Source organism: Peromyscus maniculatus, chromosome 14, assembly GCF_049852395.1.
Source record: "Peromyscus maniculatus bairdii isolate BWxNUB_F1_BW_parent chromosome 14, HU_Pman_BW_mat_3.1, whole genome shotgun sequence".
NCBI lineage: Eukaryota > Metazoa > Chordata > Mammalia > Rodentia > Cricetidae > Peromyscus > Peromyscus maniculatus.
Genome location: NC_134865.1, coordinates 85039411 through 85064679, shown reverse-complemented (window position 1 = coordinate 85064679; position 25269 = coordinate 85039411). Strand labels below are relative to the sequence as shown.

General features: G+C 55.9%; 2 protein-coding genes across 3 annotated transcripts in view; one reads left to right on the top strand and one right to left on the bottom strand.

Moving 5' to 3' along the window:
• Positions 1-3643: 3643 nt before the first annotated feature.
• Clba1 (clathrin binding box of aftiphilin containing 1) lies at positions 3644-11419 on the bottom strand. 2 transcript variants are annotated; one of them, XM_076551530.1, is made up of 6 exons: positions 10529-11402; positions 9218-9363; positions 7798-7927; positions 5483-5599; positions 5117-5212; positions 3644-4363 (listed from the first exon to the last, which is right to left on the bottom strand). In XM_076551530.1, exons 1-6 carry the CDS (start codon positions 10958-10960, stop codon positions 4202-4204), a joined length of 1083 nt encoding a protein of 360 aa, XP_076407645.1. In that variant the 5' UTR covers positions 10961-11402; the 3' UTR covers positions 3644-4201. The 2 variants fall into 2 exon arrangements, with proteins under 2 accessions (XP_076407645.1, XP_015862002.1); XM_016006516.3 differs by lacking the exon at positions 5117-5212 and having other exon boundaries at positions 10529-11419.
• A 6085-nt stretch (positions 11420-17504) lies between these two features.
• Ahnak2 (AHNAK nucleoprotein 2) overlaps positions 17505-25269 on the top strand; it is a 40363-nt gene continuing 32598 nt past the window's right edge. The window contains exon 1 of the mRNA XM_076550534.1: positions 17505-17684. Coding sequence (XP_076406649.1) covers positions 17630-17684 — 55 coding nt within the window. The 5' untranslated portion in view covers positions 17505-17629. The remainder of the gene's footprint in view (positions 17685-25269) is intronic.

Below are 25269 nucleotides of genomic sequence, written 5' to 3'. Positions count from 1 at the left end.
CTTCCTCCTAATCCTTCTACTGAGTTTGCTTTCAGTGGTTTCAGCATTTTATATGCTTTGTAATGTAGGCAAAGAACTTTTTTGTGCTAAATAGGCAATGGATTTATTTTCCTGACCTCGTGGCTCCCAAGGCAAAATTCTCCCTTACCCTACAGCCTTCCTGGGCCTAAGGACTCTAAGTAAGCTGTAGGAACAGACTGGCTGAGCCCCAGTCTATGACAATGATATTGTGTCCTTACAAAAGCTAGTTGAAAGGGTGTGTTTTACTAAATAAACCTGAAGCAGGTTTTTTCTTTTACATTTTATTTATGGTGGGATGTATTTGTCATAGTGCCCATGTGGAGGTCAGAGGACATCCTTCTCAGAGTCAGCTTTCCCTATGGGCCCAGGGATGGAACTCAGGTCCACAGACAGCTGAGCAGTCTGTCTAGTCCCTAAAACAGGGTTTGCTTGTTTAAAGCATTTCTGCTCCTTCTGGTAGCTACAGTGTGCTTGGCAACCTTAAAAAGTAAGCTCTTCGGAGAAGAGCCAGCTTTAAGATGCTTGTTTTTAGAAAGTTGCTGGGAGACCTGAGACTGAGTGACCTTTCACCCTGCCATATCCTACATTTCTGCCTGGACCTTAGAATGACCTCAGAAGGCAGCGAACCCCAGAGTATAGTTGCTGAATTTCCCAAGCACCTTTGGGTGGCATTTTTAGATGATATATAAATTTGACCACTGCTTAGAAGCAAATTTCCCATGTGTTCACTGATTTGTTTACAAATACTTAACTAGGAATGCAGCGTTAAAATCCCAGCACTTGAGAAGCAGGATTGCCAAAAATTCAAAGCTAATCTAGTTAGTATCAAGGCAGGCCTGTGGTAGGGATCATTGGTCAGTATGCCTCTCGAGTAACCATTTGGTCAGCGGCAGGCCGGGAATGTAGGTGCTCCTGGCAGCCTGCCCCCACAGCTGCTTTCTGTGCAGACGGGGCTCAAAGGCACTCAGGTCAGAGCTGTCCCAGGTTTTTCATGCTTAGGACTGCACGTACCTCATCTTTTTTTGCAAAGTACCCCAAATGTGTACCAGATTGGCCCCAACAACATTTCATAAGGGATAGGGTGGGGTCCATGAGGCCCTACCCATCTAATCTATTCAGTTAAAGGTTGGGGGAGGGAATATCATTTTCTTAAGTGGTGTGGTCCCCATTCTCCAATAAATAATGTTCCCACAGTTGTGCAACTTAATTAAGTCACATTTAAAAAAGACATGGAGAGGGTGGTGGTGGCACACGCCTTTAATCCCAGCACTCGGGAGGCAGAGCCAGGCGGATCTCTGAGTTTGAGGCCAGCCTGGGCTACCAAGTGAGTTCCAGGAAAGGCACAAGCTACACAGAAACCCTGTCTCGAAAAATCAAAAAAAAAAAAAAAGACATGGAGGAGGTAAGGAGATGTGGGAAGAAGGGTTCAGAGGAAGACAGGATGAAATGACTACATGTATAAAATGGGTATTTTTTTAAGTCCCAAATATATGAACCGCATCCTACCTGTCCTTCAGTTCCCACTGCATCCCTCCAGACAATTAGTTAATTTTGATGTGTTGCTTTAGAGCTTCTAGGCAGCTGCGGTGAGGTGAGTGGAACACTGCCCAGCTGATTGAGAACACTTGACTGACAGCAGTGTTGTGCTGACCCCTGCCCTCCTCCATGCTCCATGTCTGTTGCCTCACTGCTGACCCCACCAGTGTGACAGCAGAGCAGAGTGCAGGACACAAACCCAGTGAGGGCCCTTGTCGCCCCTAAGCTGAAGCAGGCCAGATAGAAGCCAGCCCCACCCTGCCCTTTCAGCTCAGTACAGGACATGAAACAGGACAAGTCACCATGCTGAGGAGGGCAGAAGGGTGAGTGAGGAACAGGAACCAGGCACACAGTGACACCCAAAGCAAAGCTAACAGCCAAGTAAGCCTCAAACCTAAGCCTCTTACCTCCTGTTTGGCCAGAGCCTGAGTGAGGCTGGGGATTGGCTCCTGCCTGTATGTCTCAAAGCCCACTTCCTGGTGAGGAAGAGTGGGAAGGGCAAGGGCCTTGGCGAGGACTTGCTGCTCTCCTGTGCTGTGCTGTGCTGTTCAGGTGCCGTCTTCAGTTCAAGCTTGCCTGTCCCAGGCAGCTGGACCCTGGCTCTCAGCATCCATGTGTTCTGAGAAGTGCCTGGTAACTTCACCTCACTGCAGCTGCTAGGAGCCCAAGAGCAGAGTGCATTTCAGTCCTCACAGCATGCTCTGCCTTACATTGTTTGTTCATTCCTGCTTCAGTGGTCGGGAACTGCATACATTTAGGCATATGATGTTTTCAGACGTCTAGGATGGCTAAAGGGAGCTGGTGACCGAAGGCATTACCTCAGCAGTTAGTTGAGTAATGAGAATACTAAATCTCTTCAGTGATTTCTGAGAACATTCACTTTTCCCAAGATAGGGTTTCTCTGCATAGCCCTGACTGTTCTGGAACTCACTCTGTAGACCGGGCTGGTGCCTGGATAAAGGCATGCACCACCACTCCAGCTTCGTAATTGTTAAGCACGCCCAGTGTTTCCACTGTAGGAGTCTTGAATGCTGACTGCCTGTGGCGGACACCATCTCCACCAGGCCCTGCTAACTGCCACTCAGACTCTAGGAATTTCACATTTTAAGGACCCCCCCCCCAAAGAGTCATCTGCTTGTCTCTGCACCTGTTACCCACTCATCCTAATGTCTCTGGGCTCATCCATGTTGCTGCAGTATCAGGGTTTCATCTTTTCCTGGATAGACAGTACTCTTCCTTATCCACTCATCCACTGCAGAACAACCCAGATGACGCCATCTCGGACACTGAACCAGGCTGCTCTGAACAGGGCACAAACAGCTCTCCCAGACGGTTCCTCCCTTTGGATATGGCCCCCGAGCAGCAGGATTGCTGGATCACATGGGAGTTGTTTTAAAAAGACTCTTTATACTGTTTCCCATAATAGTTGTTCTCGTCTACATTTCGTCATGTCCTTGCCAGCTCATCTTTATCCTAACAGGAGTGTGGTGCCTCACTGAGCCTGACTGCACTTCTCTATGGTTGATGGTGGGAAGCATGTTTTTCATATGCCTACTGGCCTTTACATGTTTTTTTTTTTCATTTACATTTTCTGAGAAGCATTTTTTACTCCAGTTATCTTTTCTACTGGGTAGTCTGAGTAACTTATACACTGCTTCCTTTCCAGACAGCAGTACCTCTGCATCTGCAGCCACAGGGAAGTTGTAGCTTCCTCTTGCCATGTGCTGGTTAATGCTGCTTTCTGAAAATGCAAAGTTAAGGCAGCTTTCCTAAACATCTGGCAACCCCCCAAAACAAACACCCCCTCCCCACATAAAAGAAAAATAATGGGTTATCCTTTCGTTATAAGCCTCAAACTACATGTCACCTAGTGGTGGCTGAGTACAAGGATCAGATGTATCACCAGCACCTTTCTTCTCCTCTACTGACGGGAGCAGTTCCAACACTCCATACGTCCTGTCTAGACGGTTGTCTGGTTCCGGACAACTTGGTCAGTTCAGTCAATAGTGAAGCTAGTGTCTCCCGAGCAAGTCAGCCCCACAGGAGCATCTCCAAGAGCTAATAGCGAGTCAATAAGAACACAGGCTTATACAGTCTTTTCTTTTTAATAAAAGTTTACAAAATTCAGTGCTGCCTTGAGTATGCCCCTAGAAGAAAAAAGATCTCTCAGCAGATGCTCATCCAGCTGTTCCCCTGGGACACCCAGTGCGGTTTCCCACCCACCCTTCTACTCAAGAGAAAAGCTTGTCTCAAGGCTGCTGGGTGAGGGAAGGATCCGGCACAGGGGTATGCATTAACATCTTAGGGAACAGCACGAGGGAAGCCAGGGCCAGGGTGGGGTCCTGCAAGTGATCAGTAGCTGCCTCCCAATTTCTGAACTCATGGATCCAACTATGAGCCAGGCAGGAGTCATCAGGCACCTGGTGCCAGCCTACAGTGTCCCCAGAAACTATGGAGACTGATTCTGCCCTAGGACTTTACCTCTGTGCACCCCATCATATCTGAACGCATTAGGTATACAGTAGGTTGATAGAGGTCCTAGGAAATGAACATGGATCTGGGAAACAATGCCATAGAATAGTTCTCAGTACTAAAACCAGTAAGAATGTAAAATATCTCATAGAGGTACAAAGTACTCCTGCTTTTAGCAAACATCATTATTAAAGAATGCCATTTTTAGGTTGCGTGGAGTAAAGATCTTTTTTTGTGGAATGGTGATGTAGTGCCCATTTCCTTGTAGTGGTGTCTTCAGAAACAGGCTGTAGGTAATCAGGCTGCCTTGTCTGCTGCCAGATGTCCCTGAGAGCTGAGAGGAAAGTGGAGATCAGGTACTAGATCTGACACTAAAGAAACCTGGATAAGTTCCCTGCATACCCTGGAGCCCCCCTGGATTTCCTTCTTGGCCTCAATGTGCAGTTCAACCAGAGAACCATCGAGAGGGTGAGGACAGAGGCTACAAGAAGTCATTCACTCTGCCCCTGGCCTCTCCTCCCTGTATCTAATTACTGCCACATAACTTCCCATATGGCCAGACCAAGTTTCTTACAATTCTGTGACTGCCCTGCTGTCCAAAAGCAGGGTGGGTCTGTTCCTTACTGTGTTCCTGGCCCTTGCACTGGGTCTTACCACCTCAGCCTTGCACTCCTGACTCCAGCATCTGGTGGACCTCACAGATTTCCACACTCAGAGCTGCTGCTGGACATCCTCCAAGTACTATGGTGAAGGATGAACATTCTAAATGTCTTGTTGCTTAAAGGCAACTGCAGCACTCCTCCAGAGGTTTGTCCTTCCAAAAGCTGAGGGACAGTCTCAGGGGACCTCTGGCATCATGCCCTGTTAGTTCATAATGATGCCCATTCCTGAGTGCCATAGAGCCCATCATCTGCCCCATATATCAACCAAGGCTGCAGCTCGCCTCCGCTGGGCGCCAGGCACCACTGTGCCCTGATGCTTGGCTTCCCACAGACACAGGGCTGTATTCCGTCCCCTCCCATCCTGTCACCTCTCCCCAGCACTACAAAGCAGATCCTTGTGGCATATACCCCAGTCACTGCCTTACTGGTTGTCTCCTGGGCACACATACAGACAGCCCTTCCTGAAGTGTCTGGTTAAAGGTGGGTACGAGATCCAGTCCAGACAGGCCTGCTCTTCCACCCTGGTAAAAGAGAGGGGTAGGAACAAGACCCCTTTCCTGTCCACACCTCTCTTCCGGCTGGGCCCTGCTGTAATGGACTGATGGGGTGGCTGCAGAAGGACCCTCAGCCTGAGAAGCTGCTCCCCAGACCTGTAGGTGCCTCTGCCAGCCTCTGACCCAATGGTTATAGCCACCCTGGCCTCTCGACACCCATCCTGGTCCTCGGGTGCTCTTGACTAACAGTCCATGGTCCTTGGCACTCTGAGGGATGGGGCTCCTGACTCTGCTCACCTTGGTCTGAATCAGGGCTTTGCAGTGGTGTAGGCGGAAACTGCTGACTGCCAGCAGCTCTTCAGGCTTTCTGAGGTCAGAACCTTCTAGAACATGACCCTGGCCTCCAGAAAGGCTCTAAGGAAAGAAACCTCTGTTACAGCATTGCCAATTTCACTCTAAGATCACAGTAATCTTAATTCTGGATGCTTTGGGTCCCTCAGAGGGTCAGACCCATGGCCCTACCTCCCACCCTTGCCTGCCACCTGCTGAACATCACCTGGTTCATGAGCCTCAAGAACTGGGGTGCTCTGCAACCTTCCAGATGTGGCTAGGCTGTGTCTCTAAAAGGTTAGGTGTTATGAACTGAATTCCTAAGTTCATAAGTTAACTGCATTTGGAGGGAGACTTTGGGAGGTGATTAGGCTTAGAGGAGGTTATCAGCAGGCTGCCTCCATGGTGGCATTAGTGGCTTTACGAGCAGAGCAGAGAGGCTAGCGCTGGCATGCCTGCTGTGTCTCCCTCATGATGCTGAGCCGTGCTGTAATGGAACCGGATGCTGAAGCAGGCATCAGCACCACATTTTTGGACTTCCAGCCTCCAGAACTATGACTCACACGAGTGTGTGAATGTTATAAACTACCTGGTGTTAGGTACTTTGTTACAGCAACAGAAAAAGAATGTCTTCATAGTCACCTCCAGGAAGTCCCCTTCGCCTCTCCATTGCCTGGAGTTGTCCTGACACCCAGGAACCTATTTCCTAGCCTTCAGGTTCAATGTTTCCTGCATCATAGGGTCAGACTGACCTCCTATGTGGGGTGTGGGTGGGAAGGGGTTGGGAGGATGCTCTTCTCTCCTCCCAGTTCCTCACTCACTTCCTGACTAGCCTGACGACCTTGGGCTGCCAAGGTAACCAGCCCACATCGCTGCCCTCACCAGGTCCAAGCTTCCTTCCTTCTTGGCCTCTAAGTTTCTCTATTTAAAGCTTTGCATAATATTTAAGAATGAAAGGATCTTGGCCACCTGTCCTCTGGCTCTGAGGTGTAACATCTCTGGAAACAGGGGCTTGACCTGTGTGCATGCTCATGCTTCACTGGGCGCTGTCCACTACTTTCTCCAGCCACCTCCTGGGCCTTTCTCTCCTGCTGCTCTGCCCTGGACTTGGCTGGCTCCCATCTCAGACGCCAGGCTTTCTTCTTGGGACCACCATATGTTTAGTAGGTACCTGATGGCTTCGACCGCCACCTAAACCACCTCTCAGGTATACACCAAATCAACCCACTACATCGCCGAGGTGTCTCAAATGTGCCTGATCCCGCACACACCACATATCCATGCAGAACTTGACCTCATTCCCAACCCTTCCTGTGTGCTGCTGTAGCCCTGGCTCTACATGCACCCCCATTGGCAGGCACCTGGCCCCTGCCCATCCTTCTTCTCCACCTGCTTCTATTCCCTTTAGCGGCTCCCAAGAGGCCTACCACCGACAGGGTAGCACATCACTGCGTTCTGCTATAACACGGTATCACCTCCTTTCATGCAACCCTGACCCACATACACCTTGTCTCCTCATGCCTGCTGGTGTATACTCCTGCTGGAGTCACGCACATGAATCTAAGGACAGCATGCCACCAAGAGCGACAGGACATCCCACCCCACTACCCTCATGCCACGCCTTGCCCTCCCCAACTCTGCCCTGTTCCAGTCTGAGGAGAACATCAAGACCTTGTGGAAGATGGTCTTCCCAGTGCGATGGCAGGTAGGTGTCCTTACTACAGAGTCTGTATTCAACACCACCCACCCTGTCCCTGGTCAGTGGTCTCCAAAGTGTGCCAGGCCAGCTTGACCGGCCACAGTGTAGTCTCCACCTCCCGTAACAGTTTCCTGAATATGAAAAAACCCCCACAGGCTCCTGTGCTGGGGGCTTGTTGCCAGCTTATGGCTTTCTGGAAGTGACTGGATCCTGAGGACCCTAACTTCATGCATGTATTAATCCACCAATGGGTTCATAATCCCACAGCATTATTGTGAAGTGATAGAAATTTCAGGGGCGAGGCCTGGGTGAAGGGAGTGGGTCATGGGAGGTGTGTCCCTGAGGCTCTATCTTGCCTTGGTCCCTGCTGGCTACTGCTTCTCTCGGCCTCTGTCCACTGTGACAGTTTTCTTCTGTGATGCCCTTCATCTCCCCACAGGCCCAGAATCATGGAAACAGCCCACCACAGGCTGAAGTAGCTAAAATCTGAGCCAAAACAAATCTTTTCTCCCCTCTGGGTATTCTGCTTGGGCACGCCAGCACAGTAGCAAGCCTGACTGCCACACTCCCCAGGCCTCCTTACCTTCTGAGCAGCATCTACTCCAAGGACAGGAAAGAGGTTTTCCCGACAGTGAGATTCGCTCCAGAGACGCTGTGAAGCAGATGCAGTGTCGGGGTTCTGAAGAGCTCTCCAGAGTTTCCTAGATTCAGAGCTGGGAGAAAGATGCAGTCACGACGGGAGACCTGAAAGACTTCCCCGCACATCACTGAAGCCCAGCCCTACAGCAGAGGGCACTGGCCCATGAGGACTCAGGCCTGGGCGCTCCTCTCTTGTAAACCCAAACATTCACTAACAACACGTCCTCTACCTACGTATCTTCTTGGAGAAGCCTGAGGCCAGATTTATTGGTGTTATTCACTCAAGTGTCTACAACTGTACTGGTCACAGAACAGGTGCATGCAATACAGAACGCATACTCAGGAGAATCAAAGAAGAAACCCATAGGGGAATGTTGACTGTGGCCATGTTAGTGCTGTGTGCCGTGTGCACTGAGCCTGTGAGAAGTAAAATGGCACCCAGTAGCTGCAAGGCCATACAGGATGTGTCAAATGCTGGGTCATCTTTTCCCAAACACTCACATGTTTCTGAACATACAAGAGTGTTCCGCCCTAAAGCAATAGCCATCCCCCTGTTCCAGCATGTCTAGCCTTGCCAAACCTGACACCTGGGCCACCTGGGCCTCTGAAAAACTTGACATTAGCACAGCCACCTCTAGCTGGGGCTGCCCTGAGGCAGGTGCTCCAGATAGGCTACACTCGACAGGAGCGCCAGGCAGCTGGGTACTGCTGGTCACAGCCCCTGGGTTCCAGGCCTAAATCCCTAGGCCCTGGTGGAGGGTCTTCTGGGCAGGTTCTGGGTTGGCCCCACATGGTGGTCATGATGGATAAGAGTCCGGAGTCTGCAGAGCTCTGACAATGCCCAGGCCTGCTCAGGCATGCAGAAACCCGAAGCATACCAGCTAGCTTTCCCTGAGCCTTGGGTGACAGACAGCTTGCTCACCCTACCTTCTCTTCACGCAGTGTCTCAAGACAATTTCTCTTTAGTATTCTGGCCCCTTACCACTGTTACTGTCAGTGGAGAGCACACCCCTAACGAATGGCCAGCCAGACACTACTCTATGTGTGATTTTCTCTAGAAGCACACACAGGTAGTCCTAAAGGTCAGTGATGGCTCTTGGAGTGTTTCCTATAACTGTGGCTGAGGTCATACGGGTCATAACTTGCCACTGAGCCAAATCCCTAGCAGCAGCCCAGAGAGGCCACACCAGGGGCACTGCTGGAGTGTCCATCTGTGCTGCTGGTCCCTCTGGAACACTGTGGCCTACAGGTGGCTACAGGGACGCTATACTCTTTAGGAACAATCAAAAAGCATTGTGAAACCACTTCAGGAGACAAAGATGAAGTTGCTTTGACAACCCTTGGTCCCAATCATAGTTCATTACCACAGTCTAGGCACAGATGCAAGGCCAGCATTTTCTTCACTGCTTATTTCTAAGAAATGGTCTAGAGAACAAATGTCTTCAGTTGCCCGTTCCACTGGGACTTCTTGAAACGCACACCTAAAAACCTTCTCATAGCTGAGAATGGACTGGAAAGAGAGAACATTCCAATGTTAGGAGCAATGTATACATTATATTATTCCAAATAATTGACTTTAATATGGATGCATTTTGTCCCTGGTTGCATGCTCAGTTGGTGTGGCCATCACTGATGATATTATTCCTCAGAATCTCCAGGCTGTGTAAAGACACAGTGAGAGCCATGGGTTTGCAGGAAAGGAGTGCACAGCTCAAACTTGGTCAGGACACGTGGAGAAGGTGGACTGTCGGGACACGTGGAGAAGGAAGGTGGACTGTCAACACTGCCCCTGTCTCCATGTCAAGGGGCTCAGAAGTCCATGGGAACGGCAGTGGAGACATACTTTACCTCGCACACGCTGAGTTAGGGGAGGAGGTGTGGACAGGGTCTGAAGCAGGTGGTAGCAGAGCGCGGCTGGCAAGTGTTTGGGTGAGTGTTAGGTGTGCCGTGTGCAGCAGCTCAGCACATGCCTACACTCATCCAGTGTTCTATGTAAAATTCCTGTTATGCACAAATGTTTTCTGACATTTCTAATATGGTGGAGAAAGCCCCCGATTCAGAACAAATGTTAAGGTGCAGCTGACTACAGTAATAATGTTCCTCATTGGAGGTCCAAGGAGACAGGCCTCCCCAGCAGTGTCTACCCAGCAGCACCCTTTCCTTCCATTCTTTCTCCTTGTACCCATATTTGTTCACCCGTGTTTGGGGCGAGCCACTGGGGAGGAGAATGGCTGGAAGGCAGGGCTCAGAGGCAAAGGTGTGGTCAGTTCTGAGGGCTGAGCAGGACCCTGGCCTGGCACGACCTGGCTCAGTACTCAAAACTGAACTGTGAGCTCTGACGTTCAGGTTTGCGACTTTGTAAATCTGCAAATTCGGGATTCCCCATGTGCCCTGAACAGGACCACACAAGTGCGGCTTCAGGCCCCAGGAGAAAGTTCAGAGCAAGCTGCCCAGCTTGGACCCCCACCGTGCCTTGTTCAGATCCCTTTCTTCGGAGTCCCTTGGCCAAGCCCTCCATTCCTTGTCCCCCCTCTTAAGCAGAGGACAGCCAACCACACAGCAAAAGACAGACCAGAGAGGGGGCTCAAAGGCTGGCAAGACTCCCACGCCCTCAGCACACAGAAGCCTGGGCAAACTCTAACGCGAAAATACTTTGCACTCAACCACAGAAATACCTCTGAAGACGGGCCAGCAGCAGTTCCTGACACCCAGGGTCCACCCTGCTGCACCTGGCAAGAACCATGCTCTTTTGGGACTGAAGGGGTTCTCAGCGGCTGATGTTCTGCGGCTCTTCCTAGGAGTTCAAAAGACTGAGAAAATTGCTCGGACTTAGCTGAAGACTCCAGGAAGCCTTCGAACTCTCCCCAGCCTCCGCTGAGCTCCCCTGGGTGTGGACAGCTGAGCATGCAGGCGGGAAGACCCTCTTCCAGTCTGGAGCCGCCAGCTTTAGCGTCAGGCAGAGGAGTCAGGGGACCATCGCAGCAGATTCTCCTCCGTTCCAAACCGTCGCCACTCTGTCCTCCAGCTGTTTGGTGGAGGGACCCCTCTCCAGGTTCTTGTGCGAGGTCACTCACTGCTTCTCTCCTCACCTCCTGCCCGCCTTGCATCTTGGTGTGGCCAGGCCAGCCGACCCCCGAGGGAAAGCTGCTCAGAAAACATGCAGCTGCTGAGCTGGAGTTGCCCAGGGCTTCCTGGGAGTGTTCACGTGCCTCTGTGGAGTCGACCCCTCCTGGCACGCGCGGGTGGCCAGTCCTGCACGGGGGCGTGTCCTAGGGCCAAACAAGTGAGGCGAAGGAAGGCCTGTGGCCAGATGAGCCGCAGAACTGGGTCTGCGAGGCCGCTGGCTGAAGGCAGGGAGCTCGGGGATCGCGTCCCAGGCGGGAGTCTCACGGGCTCCTCCAGGTCCAAGGCCCCAACGGAGGAGGTCCCGGGCTCCCAGAGGCCCGCAAGGCGCGCACCCACCTTGGCCACCGCGACGCGCCTCCCGGCGCCCGGCCGGGAGATACCCACAGCCAGCTTAGCCCTGCAAGCCGGCGCCGCGCGTTGCCCGGCAACGGTGCGCGCCCGCAGGCTTCCGGCGTGCTTCGCGTGGCGTCAGCACGCCACCGCGTGGCGTGGCCAGCAGCGCCCCCGCCCATGCCCCGCCCTTTTTATACCCTTGCGGGGCCGCAACTTGCGGAGCAGAGGAGAGGGCAATGGCTACACGGCGAGTGGGATCCAGCCTGCTATCCTGGCCGGCTTTCCTGCCTCCTCCGCCCTACAAATGAGCGGTTCTCGTTTTGTTATGGCGCAAGGTGCTTGTGTGTTCGATGTGTCCCCTGCAGTCGCACACCTGGCCGCTGCCAGGGTGCTGGCCCCTCAGCCTACACCCTCCCACCCTGCTGGCCCTGGTTCCTGCGCTCTTGTTGAATGGTTTCTCAAGACTGGAGGCCACATGGGTACGATGGAAAAAGTGTCTCGCTGATTTAGCCCAATCCCAGACCACTGTCCCTTGAGTGAGGATGAGGGTCTAATGTCTGCAGAGCAGGGGAGCCACTGACTTCTGTCATGTGCTCACAGTCTGGGCCTGGTCACCAGCCAGTCTCAAAGCAGGGCAGGGCCAGTCTTGGTCATGGGCAATCAGACTCTCACGGCCTCCTGCAGCCAGCTGTGCTGCGGCGTAAGGGTCCTGATGAACCAGCCTTGCCCCCGGCCACAGAAATCCCTGGCCCTTTCCCATCTGTCCCCAATTCCGAGGTTCATGAAGTCAGCCTGCAGCATGTCACATCTCTACCCAAGCCATCCTGGACTAGCAGCCATTACCAACCTCCCCTGGGAAACAGGTGGGTCAGGCCTGCATCTAACCCCAGTTCTAGCCCCGTCCTCCATACACAGATTTCCCCCTGCCCTGGACTTCCTTGGGCCCTGCCCTTGCATAAATTACTCAGTCTCTCATCCCCGGCCTCTTCAGAACTATTGGGAAATTTGATTTAAAAGTGACAAGATGAGATCATTCTCTGCATCTTGGACCACAGCCTTCGCTATTCTCTTGGGCAGACCAGCCTGGCACTGTTCTCTAAGGCAGGCAGAGAGCTCAGGACTAGGTCTTGGCTGAGCCATTCCAGCTCCCAGTGGCCCAGGAGGATGGGGTCAGACACTGTCTGTGTTTGCAGACACTGACTTCTGTTGGCCTCGCTACAACCCAGCAGGTCCTCCTCTCCATTTGCACGGCTCCAATTCCCCTCGCCCACTGCCCTTGCTGTCCTTGAGGTCCAGGGAGCTGGAAGAAGATAGGAGGACTGAGTCCTGGGCTCAAAGTGGGACACGTAGACTGGGAAGAAGAGTGGGGCTGGAGCAGTCCTTCCCGCCCCCAGTTCCTCCCGAGTCTGTCTAGGCCTCAGCTTTGTCCGGGAGGAGGGGAGACTGGAGAATGCTCAAGGGTCTAGTTCTTGAGTCACAGGCCCAGGTTGGGGTGCCTGTGTGAACAGTGAGTCAGCGGAAGGATGCTCCCCAAAGATGTCCACATTCTAATCTCCAGAAGCCACGGATATGAAACCTTAGAAAATGGATAGATCTGCTGCGTGGGGTTCAAGTGGAGATCTGGAGATGGGGAGATAGTCCTGGGTCCTGTAGCTGTGCTCAGGGCAAACGAGTCCTTCCAAGGGGGCACTGGGTGTGGTGGCACAGGCCTGTCATGCCAGCACTGGGAAGCGGATGGAGGAGGATCAGAAGTTAGAAGTGAGTTTGAGACTAGCCTGGGCTAAGTGGTGAGACCCTATCTAGCAGGAGGGAGGGAGAGGAGGGGAGGGAGAGGTAGGTGTGTGAAAGCCTGTGCTGCCGGAAAACAAGTGTGTGTCATTTTAGCCCAGTCCATCAGTGATGTTTCTGCAGCAGACGTAGTGAACCGACAGACCTGGGTGACCCCGGGGACCCCACTAAAGACGTGCCGCCGTGAGGAAGGGGTGCCTAGTGCAGCCTGAAGAGCAGGTCAGAGGACCCGGGTGGGTGGGCAAAGGAGGCAGCAGCTCTCCTTGGTTAAGTTAGGGCAGCCTGGGCTAGAGCGGCCCCTAAAGTTAAGGTGTGAGAGGGTGGGCTGAGTCCCGAGCGGCCGCGAAATGGCCGAGCCCCAACAGTCCTCCATCCCCTCACCTGTTTCTCCCTCTCTGGCCCCCAGTTCCTCTGCCTGGGGTAGTGCTGCTTTGCCCAAAGCCTACAGTCACCCTGGTGCCTCCCGAGGTCACCTGATGGTAAGGACCGGTTGAACAGACCGTCCCAGAAACCACTGATGTCTCCCAGTGACATGGGAGGTCACACGCCCGCTTCTGTGCCTGTGGTTTGTGTGGTCCAGAGCTTCCTCAAGTCCCAGGTGGGCCACAGTCCACTGCCGTCGGGGCAGCAGAACACTCCAGTATGCCCCATCATCTCCCCACTTCCTGATCCCAGCTGCGTGCTGAGCTGTGTGGATGCAGGGGTTGGGAGGACCTGGGACCATGCCCAGACCTCACAAGTACTCAGCACTGAGGAAGAGGAAGTCGAGGCAGGGCCTCTGTGGTCATGGAAACAGAGGGCTCTGGGTAAGGGGCTCCCACCTACTTATGACAGCCCTCAGCCTCTTGGACCTGCAGGCTTGGACCCTTCTTCGTGGTCTGAACCGAGACTGAAGCAAAGGACTGAGATGAGTGGGGTGTCTGCGGGGAGAGCGGCCACAGATGCCACTGCCTTCCGCGTGCCTGTGGGCTGAGGTGAGGCGGGGCCATGATGATAGCAAAACTATTTTTGCCATGTTGCTGCGGCTGCTGCAGGATAATGCATCAATCATTGATGCTCTGGGCATCATGGTCAGCCTTCCTGGAGAGGCAGTGGAGCATTGGGTCAGGCCAGTGGGGGAGGGGCAGACGTGAGCTAGCCATGACCACATCGGGTCCAATCCTCTCTTTACCTCCAGTCCCCGGGACCCAGCTTTTGGGGGGAAAGATCATGGGGTGTTACAGAGCCACACAACACCCCCGAGTTGACGTTTAGAGGAGGTGTGAAGCCTTTGTGTGCTGGGTGTGGTTGTGAGCTGGGTCATCTCCCCCCATGCTGGGGAGGGGGTATCAATTCCCGAGCTAGGCCTTGCTGCAGGAGGCCTTCCCCAGCAGGACATCTGTCCCCAGAGGAGGACATGGGGAGGAGGCTGGAGCCGGAGTGTGGTGACGGGAACTCCTGGCAGTGCATCGCTCTGCGGCAGAGGACGGCCAGGCTTCAGACTGGGGGAAGGAACAGCCCGCGGAGCAGAGCAGGTCCCCTACCACATACGTTTTTCTCCCTTGCTCCTGTTCACTGTGATCCCGTGGCTAGGTTTAGGCTTCAGAATACTACTGGTGTTAGAAGGGTCTAGCTGGGCCCTGGGGAGGGAGTCTGACTTGTGGCTGGTCCACCCGCGTAGGTAAGTGGCTTCCATAACAGGGTCTTCCAAAGGCATAGTGAGCCAGCCACAACCACGAGGCCCCAGGAGCACTACTCAGGAGTGTACGTATCTGTGCACGTGAACCTGAGTGTGTGCGCAGGAGTGTGTGTGCACGTCTGGGGATACTGGGACAAATCCAAGGTGGTCTGTGGCATGTGTGTTGGTGTGAGTGTATGGTCTTGTCTTTCCGTCTGTGGCTCTTCCCTGGGGTGGAAAGCTCTCTAGGCAGATACCCCAAGGTGTCTGTCCCCCACAGTGTCTGGTCTGACCTCTAGTCCAAGGGGGATCTTCCGGGAGACGGCAGCTGGACTCCCCATGTTAGGCCTCACCTCGCCCTGACCCTCAAGCTGTAGTCCAAGTGCTGGACCCCGAGCAGCACGGATCTGCCTACCAGCCCTGAGTCAGAGTGGGCGAGAGAAGGGAGGCAGAGCCCTTGGGTTCCCACCCCACATCCTGGATCTGGGGCCCAAGCCAGCCCTGAAGCAACCCTCAAGGCTGCAAATGAGTATGGCGGTGAGCAGCCTTGCCTTTTTCTCAAGCCCCGGCAGAGCAGACACAGACGCTTCGACCGTGCACGGCCAGGTTCATGCATGGTCACCTTCTCACTGGGTCAAGGGTGTCCAGGCCCCATGGAGGAAGCTCAAGAGGGTCTCAGGTGTCCCAAGGGAGGCCTCATGACCAAGCACAGCTCATCCTGACAGTGGCAAATGGGAGCGAGCTGGCACACCTAGGTACCTCTTACCCAGCACTGTGCCCCTAACGTGACGGCCTGTTTGAACCGGGGTAGCCTGGATGACATCCACATCCCAAAAGAGCTGATGGGCACCGCCACAGCCCTAGGTGGATCACGCTAGACAACCTGAGACCACTTTGCTTGAACGACATTGCCGAGAGACCAGGGACATAACCGGGTCTGCACCCAAAGGTCTTTGGTGATACAAAACTACGCCTTGTTCCCAGGCCCTTGCTCTCAGATCCTGAAGCCGGATTCAGATGCACAGGACCGACAGACTGAGACCTTCCAGCCTATCCAGCAGACAGAGATGTACCCCAGAACGCAGAGACCCCTCTGCCCAGAGACAAGGTAGTGTTCTTCATCCAGGGCGTTTCCCCGGGGACGGGATGAGACCCGTGTCCCACCAAGGCAGGGCTGAGGTCTGTTCAGCTGGAGGGGAAGGCTGCCAAGGCTCCTTCCCAGCAGTGCCTGGTGTCTGTCTGACCCGTGTTGTTGGCAGGCTGCCCAGCACTGCAGCCCAGCTAACGGGAACTGCCGAGGGTGAGTCATCCCAATGCCCACTGGCTCACCTGGGCCTGACTTCTGTGGGGAGTTCCCGCTTGCACCTAAGACTGTGTGCTCCTGCTCCTGTGTGCATATGCATCTGTGTCCTGTTACACTTGGTGTGTGTGTGTGTGTGTGTGTGTGTGTGTGTGTGCGTGCACATGTCTGAGTATACGGGGACAAATCCAAGGTGGCCTGTGGTGTGTGTGCCGGCCTGAGTGCATGGTTTTGTTCCTGGGTCCGTGTGGTTCTTCTGCTGCATCTTAGCCTCCCCTGGCTCCCACCCCATCTTGTTGCCCTAGAAAAAGTGGTGTGCATACCTCGCTCTCTGTCCACCTGGCATGGCCAGCACACTGTCCGGGACATTTCTCTCCCTCAGGCCTGCACCAGGCTGGGGTCAGCCAACTCTGCTTCTGTGGAAACTTCTTGGGCCTTTCTCCCCCCAAAATGTGTTCCCTCCTGCATGGTGCTCAGGTAGAGGCCGGTGAGATCCTGCCCTCTCCTGTCAAGGCCTTACCCAGTCCTCTTTGTTAGCATCCAGGATGTCCCAGGATCGCTGAAATCCCACCCAACCTCACTGCCCTCGTCCAGCAGCTCTTGATTTTTTCAGAATGCCTCCCCCAAGCTTCGACCTGGAGCCCCTGACGTCCTTGTTCAGGCCATGTTCTGCACCTGCTCTCATGCCCATCCTGAGAACCAACATTGCCTCCCCACTGACAGGAATAGTTCCCACACTTGTCTTGTTCACAGCCCCCTAGGCTGCCCGGAACCTGCCAGGGGCCCTCACTAACCATCCAGCACTGCCGTGCTGTACCTTCGTTGCAGGTACAAGCCAGTAGAGTCCTGTCATGGCCAGGTCCCAGGGGCCAGGCTCTTGACAAAAAACACTGAAAAGACAAGTCCTGCCTTGGGGCTGTAGGATGGCTCCAATTCTGGCCCTGTTCTCCCGGACGGCCTACAGGGGATCTGCCCAGGGCACCTTGCTCAAACTATCGGCTTCTAGCCTGTCCTTGCATCTGCTTTACCCCGTCTCTTATCTTTTGCCCCCGAACCCCATCGTCTCCGGAGGAGCTCAGATCGCCAGCTGTCATTTCCCTGGACTGCGGTGCCCCACTGTCAAGCTGGAGGGAAGGAAGCCCTGGATTCCGGGTGCAGCGATCCGGTAGCCCCTGGAGGAACTTGACAAATCTCTGCCCCAGAAACGCAATCTGGAGGAGGGAGGGGGTGAGGTCAGCTGGGGGTAGGGCAGACCACAGGGGCCTGGGTCCGACGGGGCGGGTCCAGTGTAGGGCGGGGCCTCAGCTGCGGCAACCAATGGGCTGAATGAGACCGGCGGTAACCGCCCTCGCCGTCTCTGCCGAGTGGTCAGCGCGGGCTGGGCGGACCAGGGCGGGGCCGTAGCCAAGGTCTGGAGGTACCCCAAGCGTAAGCCGCAGTCACAGCCCGGCTGCCCGCGGCAGCGCAGGGTACCGAAGCCGTGGGCTCCGCCCTTCTCCAGGCGCATCAGCTCCTGGCCTTGACTGGACGCGCAGGGCCAGCCGCCGGCGGCCCGCACCACCAGCCGCCAAGATGTGCGACTGCTTCCACGTGGTGCTGCCCACCTGGCCCGGAGCCCCCGGCAGCGGTGCGCCTCACCCCCGCCTGCAGCCCGCTTCCCTCGGGCGGGTGGGCTCTGCGGGCGCGCCGGGGCGTGACGGGGGGGCGCGCAGTGCGGGACAAGTTGCGCGTGGGAGGAAGGGCAGGGGAGATGGATGGGGGCTGGCGGGCGGGTCTCCGGTGCTTTTGGTCCTTCGCTGGCTCTGTGGGTCTCTGCATCTCGCTGGTCCTTGTGCCTGCCTCGTTCTTCTTATTGCTCTCCCCATCTCCGCTGCTCACTTTGTTTCTTGGGTTTGCATTACTCTGTGTGGCTCCTTGCGCTCCGGACTTGCTCGCTGTCCCTTCCTACCTCTCACCTTTTCATCACGGTCCTCCTGTAACCCCCGGGACGCTGCTTTGCCCAGTGAGGTGGCTATAGAGGCACGTGTGCTTCATACTGGATGGAACAGGCCCAGGTGATCGGTCATCAGTCCTAGACTAGGAGACCTGCGAGATCTAGCCTCTGACCTGCTTTTGGGGAGGACCATCCTGGCTAGACCAAGGCTTAGACTGGGGCTACCAGGCTTAGGCACTGTCCTGGATGCACTGTGTGGCTACTATGTATACCGAAGGCCAACTAGGTGTGGCTGGGGCAGGGTGAGGCTTGAGGTCTGGGGCTTCCTTCCCAAGGGGCCCGAGTAGGGTCCTGTTGCCCCAGTCAAGGCGGTTGACCCCACCCCATGGTCAGTGCTGAGCATCTGCTGCAGAGTGGGCGCCTGGTGCTTCTTCTGTGTGATGGTCCCTGTCCTGGACCTACCTCTGGTGTCTTGGAGGGCAGGGTGGGGCAGCAAGGAACTACCCTTCAGACCCGGGGTCAGTCATGCAGCAGCCTGGCCACACCCAGGGCACCTGGCCAGCCACTGGCTAGGGGATTGGGACAGAGGCGCTGCACTGGTACAGGCTGAGCCCCTCCCTGTGGGGGAAAACAAGTTGATAACAGTTATGGCGACGAGGCCACTCACGATGCAGAGTGCGATGCAGAGGGGTGGCCCTGCCTGGCACCTTCTCCACTCAGTGGAGCTGCCAGAGCTCTTCCTGTGGTCTATTTGTCCAGGGTGGGCTGAGGCCGGATTGGAGCCTGGGACTCTTTGAGAACTGGCTTTTGCTATCCCAGGGGTTCTCCTGCTGGGACTCTCCCACATACAGATGGGAGCCCAAGGGCCCTGACTAGCCAGCCCCACTAGTGGTGGGAGAGTGATGGACCCCCACCTTCTCCTCTTTCCCCATTGCTGGCCCTGGTCCACGTCGCTGCAGATGGGCCTCCCCAGAGGGAAGAAGCCCAGGTGCACAGGATTGCTCTGTCTCCAGTGCTCATGAGTGGCTTCCGTATTCTTAGGTTCAGGCTGAGGGACCACCTCATTGACATTCTGTACCCCACCCCACAAGGGTGTGCCTCTCCCACTCCAGGGCGTCTCTTCCCTCTTTTAACTGCTGGTTCCCTAGCTTGTCTGGAGCAGTTTCTCCTTGTGTCTACCTGCTCTTAGGGAGTTAGAGCAGTGGCCTCTGTGCAGCTCTGGTAGGAGGCTTTCAGGATGAGGGCCTGCATGGTTCTGCCCGGGCTGTCCTCCACCCTGTCCAGGGGCCCAGGGATATACATGCTTCATAAGGATACTCAGTGTGGGTTGAAGGGGAAGGATTGGCTTTAGGCCTTTACCAGCTGTGGCCCACTCCCAACAGGGCAGAGTTGCCCTCCTGTGCCAGGCATACCTGGTCTCTTAAACTCCTGGTGCACACCCTTGGCCATCTGCCGCCTCCTACAGCCCAGGGCAGAGCCACCATTATTCCAGCTAACTTGCTCAGAGGCTGCCCCCTGGTGGATGTGCTGGGAATGTACCTACACAAGATTGGGCAGGGGTGGGGAGGGGTGAGGCTGTACAGGGATCCACCCAACCCAGGCATGCCCAAGTGCCTTCACCCACTGTGAGACTGACATCAAGAAGTTTACCACCACAGGTGCCGGTTGTCATACCGCTCCGGGCAAGCGTGTGAGTGTCTTCCCAGAGGCACAGCTGAGTCACAGAGAGTTAGGGCGAGTCCTGTTTTCCAACGGTGGCTCCTGTGCCGCACCTGCGTGAGCCTGGCACGGCCTAGGCACCAACTCCCAGCGTTCTTCAAGAAGCCGCTGCTGGATCTGGGGAGTCCCCGGCGCTGTGACATCATGAGGGATATCTGGATGTTCTTTCTTTGGGGCCGGGGGCCATGGTGTGGCTAGCTCCTTCCCCCAGAGAGTATAGGGCCAGAGCAGCTTTTAGGTGCCCGGCCTTGGGGTCAGGACGTAGGTCCAGACCTGACATCTGTGCCCAGAAGTGCCCGGGCTGCCATGCTGGGAGAGAGCTGTGTTCCCAGTGAGGACACCTGCAGTTCTCACCACTTCATCATCTCCTGGATAGGGTTGCCACACTGGTAGGAATCTGTGTTCTTGTTCTGAAGATGGGATACAGAATCAGGGAGCAGGGATGCGGAGCCCTGCATCACAGTGGAACTTGCTAGACACCCAGCAGAGAGAGGCGGTAGGTGGTTCCCAGAGGCACTAGCTGTCCTGCTCTACCAGGCAGGGCACAAAAGAGGCTGGGTTCTGGCGACTCCTCCTCAGCTTACACGTATCTGTGGACGGGCACTGAGGGGGAGCAGTGGGGGTTATCCTGGACCACTTCCCTACTTGAATGAGGTGAGATTAAAAGCTGCTGTTGGGGCCTGGATCAGTTGCTAACAACACCCAAGGCTCCTTTTTCCTTTCTTCCCCCCCTCCTCTATTTATTTATTAATTTTCAAGACAGGGTTTCTCTGCATACCCCTAGCTGTCCCGGAACTCACTCTGTAGACCGGGCTGGCCTCGAACTCAGAGATCCGCCTGCTTCTGCCTCCTGAGTGCTGGGATTATAGGCCTGCGCCACTACCACCCAGCAAGGCTCTTTCTTTGGATGGCTCAGGGGACAGGACTGTGCTTCATCCTGCTCTCTCCAAGCCCCAGGCTGTATCTGTTTTTTACTATCAGCCAAGAAAGGGGTAGTTTGGGCTTGAGAGCAGACAGGAGGATTGGCCTGGCAGATCCCCCAGCCTCCCAATCTCCTGTGCTCGGGCAGCTGTGCCCACCTCCACCTATGGTCTTGTAGCAATGCCTTGATCCTCTCTCTGCTCAGACAGGCTCGTCTGTCCTGGGCTACATTAGTGGCTGCCCCTGATGAGAGCATTTCACTCCAGCCTTCTGTGTCTTTCCTTCCTTCCTGTGACCTCCTCCACACCCTTCACTGAAGATGTTTGTGTTTCAGGTGCAGCCTGGACCAGCTTGGCTAGGGAGGAGAGGTTTGAGCCCTGGCAGAAAGAGAGGAACTCTTATCTATCTGGGTGTCATGGCCACATGGGAACAGAAAGTCAAGATCTCGCTGGTATTGTCCTCTGCCTAGGAGGAGGCAGATCTTGCACCCAGGGATGGTCTCAAGTATGGGAGATGCCTACTCATCTCTGCCTGTCCACTTATCCACCTGTGCCTGAGAGCTGGTACACTACTTCCTGGAGGTCCTCAGACTTAGGAGGGAGAGCAGAGATTCACTCATTGCTTGTCTAGCAAGTGGGAAGTGGCCCCAGTACATGGAGGTGTCACGGAGGGCTCAAAGGTGTCCATGAGGAGGGAGGCCACAGGCAGCAGTAACCATGTTCACCAGGCTGGATCTGGGCAGTTCTTGGATAGGGGACAGGTGCTGGGCAAATGGAGTTATACAGAGGGAGGGAGGCTTAGTTTGATGGAGACACTGACTCCCAATTTTGGACCCCACTCTAAGGGAAGCTGTTGTCCTGTGAAGAGCATGTCTCCAGGGACCCTGTCTTCCTGTTCCCTGCCTCTGCCTCTGGGTTTCCCTTTATTTTCCTTTTTTTGGAAGTCATGGGCCAAGGGAGCCAAGGCCTGCCTTGCTGGGATAAATATTTAATAGTCAGAAGCACTTTCTCAGATGGAAAATTGGGTCTGGGCCCAGGAGGCCTGGGGCGGGAGGCTGTTCCCCACTCCCCACACCCCACGCATGGCGGCGGCGGCGGCAACACACCCAGCCACTCCTGCGGCTGGCCGCTGAGCTCCCTCCTGGCCCCCATGTGTGCAGGTGGGAGCAGAGGACAGTGCTGAGGTCCCTCTCCAGGGTCCTGGCTGTACACTTGGTCCTTGCATCCCAACGGTGAAGGAGGAGCGGTCGGCAGAGTTGTTGGGTGTTGTGGGGCAGACCAGGAAGGGATCTCAAGTCCCTTCCCTGCCAGGATACAGTGCTGGCAGTGAGGGCACAAACAGCTCAGGGCCTCCACTGGACCTGGGCCTCCTTGTCCACAGGCCTGCCCCCCGCCCCTTAGGAGCTGCCCAGCCCTGGGATTTACAGCTGAGTCAAGGCTCCTGCTTGCCTTGAGTGGAGGTGAGAACAGGAACCAGCCTGCAGGCATGGAGGCCAGGTGCCTTGTCCACCTCCCATGTCTTCTTTGATGCCCTGGTGGCCTTTGTTTCCTGAGAGCGGGACCCTCTGTGGGAGGAAGAAGAGCAGCCTGCCGCAGATGCTTGGGGCCAGCCCACTATGGGGTGGCTCCTTCCTTGGCAGGCCTCGCTAGAGGGTGGGAGGGTGGCAGTGGCACCCAGGACGTGCTGTGACACATCCCCTAGGAATGCCCTGGGCTGAGTCACCATCAGCTGCCCCCCCCCCCCCGCCCCACCCGATCTTGTCACTGCCAAGTTCCCATGGTATCAGAGAGCTGGGCTGGGGTCCCGGCAGCTTCAAGCTGGACGTGCAGCGGGCGTCACTTGACACATCCTAAGTCTTAGGGTCTGTGACATGTGACTCGCAGATGCCCAAGCCCTCCACTGACTCACACCTGACCACTGGGCCCTGCTCTACAGAATCAAGGGTTGAGCAGGGTGTGTGTGTGTGTGAGAGCATCCTTAGGATCTGAGGTAGGCAAAGCCTGCTGAGAGTCAAGTGAGCCCCTCTGGGTCGGCTCTGGGCAGGGGCAGCTCGTGAGGTCCTCCAGAACCACAGCGATCCCGACTTTCCCTCCCTGCTGTCACCTGTCCCAGTCCCTGTCATCCCAGGAGTCAATGGTGCAGCGGCTCGGGGGTGGGGGGTGGGGATGGGGGAGGGGTAGGAGGTGGGGGATGGAGATGGCCCATGCCAGTGCTTTTTCTGTGGCAGAGCCCGTGCTGGGGGATCATGACCCACTCAGGTTTGGAAGATGACTCAGCTGTCCAGCAGCCTGTCCCTTTGCGGGGACCATCCCTCCGGCTATAGTGAGGTGGGACTCCAAGGCTATGGCCGTGGTGATCTCAGATCCGCCACCCCACCCCACCCCAGGTGGGTGGGGCGAGGGACAGAAGAAGCAGGGGGAGTCAGAAGGCACTGTGCACTGGGCCCCAGGGACCGAGGGGCCTGGCGGGATGGATTGCCAGGCTCAGGAGACCTGCTTCTTGCCAGCATCCTTCCCGCCTCCCCTCCCGCTGTACTGCCCCAGCCTGCAGCGCCTTGCTGACTCAGCCAGCCTTGCCCCACCTAGAGCTGACAGTTTGGTCTGGTGTCAGGCGGTAAACAGAGTTCCCAGGTGAGAGCTGCCTGGGAGATGGGCCCTGGAGCGGGAGGTGGGGAGCAGACCTAGCCAGCTTCCTTGTGCAGTGTAAACAGAGCTGTTTTCTCCTGTCACCACCGTTAGGTTTTTAGGGCAAGGTTGGGAGAAGCCGGCCGGTTCTTCCCCTTCCAGGACTGAGGGTGTCCCTGAAGCTCTGCCTCTTTGCTCGCCAGTGACCCCTGCCTCTCTTGTCCTTGGCGTTCTCTGAGCTGGTCTCCACTTCAGGCTGCTCTCGGCTTCTGTATCCCAGTAGAGAGCCTGGCTCTTCTGCTGCTTCTAGTGGCTCTCATCTCAGGGCCGACGTGCTGGTCTAGGGCCTGGTATCTTTGGCAGGACCGCCCATATTGACCTCCCCTACCCTGGAACCCTGGGCTGGACCCCTTAGCTCTGAGAGCCTGCTGCGGCCTGTGCTTGGGCTCGGGTGCCCACAGCCGGCCCCGGGATCCCAGCAGAGCTACAGCTGGTACATCTGGTGGCTCCTGCTCAGGCCTGCTGTCCGCCTAGAGCAAGGAGGGGCTGGAGCCGAGGAGCCCGGGGAGGTGTGTGAGCTCTGGGCAGTGCGTGACTTGAGATCTGAAGACCAAGGAGGCAGCTTTCTCAGCCACCATTAGTCTCCAAAACCTAAGGGTGGGAGTGAAATGCAAACGTCAGTTTTGAGGTCCAGCTACACATGTATTATGCAGTACTCCTCACCCCATCCCCAAGTGCAGGAGATGCCTTCTGCCAGAGCACTAGGAAGGTGTTGTGTTGGGTGTGTTGAGGATCGAGCTGGCCTTTCCAGACTTCCTCCTCCTCCTCCTCCTCCTCCTCCTCCTCCTCCTCCTCCTCCTCCTCCTCCTCTTCCTCCTTTTTTCTAAGACAGGGTCTCACTATGTACCTCTGACTGTTCTGGAACCTATCATGTAGACTAGGCTGGTCTCAAACTCACAGAGATCTGCCTATCTCTACCTCCCAAGTGCTGCATGGACCACCACATCCAGCCCCTTCCCCCTTTTTTGAACCCCCAACCATCACAGGGAAACTGAGGCCCAAGACCTGGGCCTGGGAGAACCCGCTTCCTATCTGTGTAGCCACACAGCAGGCGGCTGCTGCTCACACCGTGGGCAACTGGCTGGGCTGGTGGTTGTGAGTCAGACAGCGGGCGTTTCCTCTCCGGGTCAGCTGCCTGGGCTGGTGGGGGTGGGGAGCTGGGGTGGGGTCCCTGGCTCCCGGAGTCGAGCCTGTGAGGGGAACCGCCCACTCCCTCTGGTAGGGTGTGTGTGTGTCGGGGAAGGGGGGTTGGCAGGGCTCTGAGCCTGGCTGAAGACATGGGAGGAGGGACCGCAGGGGAGGGGCTGTGGAGGGAGGGACGGGTGGGAGCAGCCAGCCCAGGATTTCTTCTACACAAGTTTGGGAACGTGTCCTCTTCGGAGAAGTGGCTGCACCCTTCTGCACCCCGTCCCCTCCTGGGCTCAGCCCGCAACACCTGCCCCTCTCCCTCTCTCTCGCCACTCAGCAGGTCAGAGGGGGCCGGATGGGCAGCCAGCAAGGGAGGCTGGAGGGGCAGAGCTGGGCTGGGCACCTTCCTCCTGTTCTGCTTCCTGCTGATGTTGAAGGATAGGGGTGTCAGTTCTCGGTGGTGGCCGCAGCTGACTTGTGCCAGGGCCAGCCAGGCTGGTTTGGGAAAATGCTAGCCAAGAGCTGTTGGGACCCCAGATGGCCTGGAGCTGAGAAGGCCCTGGAGCAGCAGTACCTCCCCGTTTGTATTCCCAGCTGTGGGGTGGCACAGAACTCCCAGCTGCCCCTGCCCCTGCCTGGTGTGACTAGTGGTTTTTGCTCGGAGAGAGCCTAGTGCGTGAGGGACATTGGTGCCAAAGGTACCAAGTCGCTATTTTAGTAGCAGGACACAGACCCGCAAGGCTGGGCCTTGTGGCCTAGGGAGGGGTCCTCAGATGGTGGCCGCTGACCCGGGTTGGTGTACAGAGGCCTGGAATGGTTGTAGAAGG

Excerpts from the sequence above, each read along its gene's own strand:
- Clba1 (XM_076551530.1), bottom strand. The coding sequence starts at position 10,960 with ATGCAAGGCGGGCAGGAGGTGAGGAGAGAAGCAGTGAGTGACCTCGCA. Across the intron at positions 5,213-5,482 it reads AAGCCCTGATTCAGACCAAG|GGTGGAAGAGCAGGCCTGTC; the intron begins GTGAGCAGAGTC and ends CTCTTTTACCAG. Across the intron at positions 4,364-5,116 it reads GTGTGCCCAGGAGACAACCA|CTCTCAGGGACATCTGGCAG; the intron begins GTAAGGCAGTGA and ends CTTTCCTCTCAG.